The sequence below is a fragment of the Danio rerio genome, chromosome 16 (genome assembly GCF_052040795.2).
Source record: "Danio rerio strain M-AB ecotype USA chromosome 16, GRCz13ab, whole genome shotgun sequence".
In the NCBI taxonomy this organism is placed as follows: domain Eukaryota; kingdom Metazoa; phylum Chordata; class Actinopteri; order Cypriniformes; family Danionidae; genus Danio; species Danio rerio.
In genome coordinates, this window is record NC_141036.1 from 61092501 (window position 1) to 61095000 (window position 2500).

At 42.7% G+C, this 2500-nt stretch overlaps 2 protein-coding genes across 9 annotated transcripts in view; both read left to right on the top strand.

The window, feature by feature from the left end:
• The window catches only part of vps13b (vacuolar protein sorting 13 homolog B), a 90618-nt gene that overhangs the window by 81352 nt on the left and 6766 nt on the right, over positions 1-2500 (top strand). For all 8 annotated transcript variants that reach the window (XM_087287871.1, XM_087287870.1, XM_087287872.1 and 5 more), the window contains 2 exons: positions 1809-2016; positions 2277-2465. In XM_087287871.1, the coding sequence (XP_087143997.1) occupies positions 1809-2016; positions 2277-2465 (397 nt within the window). The remainder of the gene's footprint in view (positions 1-1808; positions 2017-2276; positions 2466-2500) is intronic.
• On the top strand, positions 649-1803 carry LOC147833530 (uncharacterized; the record flags this gene model as incomplete). Its single annotated transcript, XM_087286363.1, has 1 exon — positions 649-1803. A coding segment is annotated over exon 1 (816 nt), but the record flags the coding sequence as incomplete, so codon positions are not given.

The window sequence follows — 2500 nt, forward strand, 5'->3', positions numbered from 1 at the left end:
AATAGTAATATTAATAATAGTAATATTAATAATGTTGATAATAATAATAATGTTGATAATAATAAAATATTATTGATAATAATAACAATGTTGATAATAATAATAATGTTAATAATAATATAGTTTATAATAATAATATTAATAATAATAATAATGTTGATAATAGTAATATTAATAATAGTAATAATAATAATGTTGATAATAATAATAATAATAATAATAATAATAATATTGATAATAATAATAATAATAATGTTGATAATAATAAAAATATAATTGATAATAATAACAATGTTGATAATAATAATAATGTTGATAATAATAATGTTGATAATAATAATAATAATAGTAATAATAATAATGTTGATAATAATAATAATGTTGATAATAATAATGTTGATAATAATAATAATAATAGTAATAATAATAATGTTGATAATAATGATGGTAATAATATTAATAATAATGTTGATAATAATAATAATAATGTTGATAATAATAATGTTAATAATAATAATCATAATAATAATAATCATAATAATAATAATAATGTTGATAATAATAATGTTAATAATAATATTTATAATAATAATAATAATAATGTTGATAATAATTATAATGTTGATAATGTTAATAATAATAATATTAATAATAAGCAGGGACAGTCACTCAGTTGAGATAAACCCAGATTTAAAGTCAATAAAACAGAAGTTTGTAAAGTGCAGCTGATGGAGGGAGAGAGCGCCGGCTGCTCTACACGCAGTTGTGAAAGAGTCTAGATGACGGAGATCAGGAGGAGGTGAGCTCCACAGCTGACGGGCCGAGGGCTGAAGGCTCTGCTCCCCACGGTGACGAGGCAGACGGGAAACAGGGAGGTGGACAGAAGAAGAAGAAGATCTGAGTGCTGAAGACATGAAGAAGATTAGTAAGGAGCAAGATGATGGACGGCTTTATATGAGGAGAAGCAACTGATCATTGATTCTGAAGATGGTGAAGCGGATGAGGGCTGTGATGGAGCAGATAGAGCGGCTGCTGGTGATCATACGGGCTTTATCTGCTCATGTAGGATCAATTACAGAAGGGAAGTACAGTAGAGGCGCAGACAGTGGTCGAAGCTGGAAACAAGAGGAAGAGAGGAAGAGAAGTGAAGGAGAGAGCGCTCACCCTCACACTCCCAACCTGAGGGGACGACAGAAGACAGAATCATCTGAGGGAGAGCGTGATGAGGGACAGGAGGAGGGGTTGGGTTGTTGGGTCAAGCTGTGTGTCGTCGGCATAGCAGTGGAAATGGATCTGCTGTTTACAGAGAATGAGGAGAAGGAGGAGAAGGAGGAGGAGGAGGAGAAGGAGGAGGAGGAGGAGAAGGAGGAGAAGGTGGAGGAGAAGGAGGAGAAGGAGGAGAAGAAGGAGGAGAAGGAGAAGGAGGAGGAGAAGGAGAAGAAGGAGGAGGAGGAGAAGGAGGAGAAGGAGGAGGAGAAGGAGGAGAAGGAGAAGGAGGAGGAGAAGGAGAAGGAGGAGGAGGAGAAGGAGGAGAAGGAGGAGGAGGAGAAGGAGAAGAAGGAGGAGGAGGAGAAGGAGGAGGAGAAGGTGGAGGAGAAGGAGGAGAAGGAGGAGGAGGAGAAGGAGGAGAAGGAGGAGAAGGAGGAGGAGGAGAAGGAAAAGGAGAAGAAGGAGGAGAAGAAGGAGGAGGAGGAGAAGGAGGAGGAGGAGGAGAAAGAGGAGGCATCAGTAACTGAGGAGAGCAGAGTGGTGTCAGTGCAGTGGAGTAAGGTGTGTGTGTGTGTGCGTGTGTGTGTGTGTGTTTTCAGGGGTGCGGGCGAGCCGGTGGCGCAGTGGGACAGCCCGATGCAGGTGCGTCTGAGTGTGTGGCGCGCGGGTCTGAACACACTGCTGGTGGAGCTGCTGCCGTGGGCTCTGCTGGTCAACCGCTCACACTGCGACCTGTGGCTGTTCGAGGCCGAGAACATCATCGTGCAGATCCCGGCCGGAGGAACCATCGTCCCGCCCAACCTCACGGTCTGTGTGTGTGTGTGTGTGTGTGTGTGTAAGGGGGAATCTAGAGTAGAGGTCACCAATCTTGGTCCTGGAGGGTCGGTGTCCTGCAGGGTTTAACTCCAACCTGCCCCAACACACTTGCCTGGATGTTGGATGACCTGCGGGTAAAATTAGCAGGAAACCGGACCTCCAGGAACGAGTTTGGTGATCCGTGATCTACAGTCACTGTAACGTGCGTGTGTGTGTGTGTGCGTGTGTGTGTGTGTGTGTGTGATACTCAGGATGCGTTCCAGATCGGCATTTACTGGCCGCACACTAACACAGTGCACAAGTCTCCTGCCGTGCAATTGGTGCATGAAGTGTCGTCACCACGGTGGCCAGAAGGGGGCGGAGCTGATGTGCTGCTGCTGGATGAGGAGGGATTCATCCACACGGACATCACACTCGGAACACAGCCAGGCAATCTCAAGGTGTGTGTGTGTGTGTGAGTAAGTGATTGTGTGTG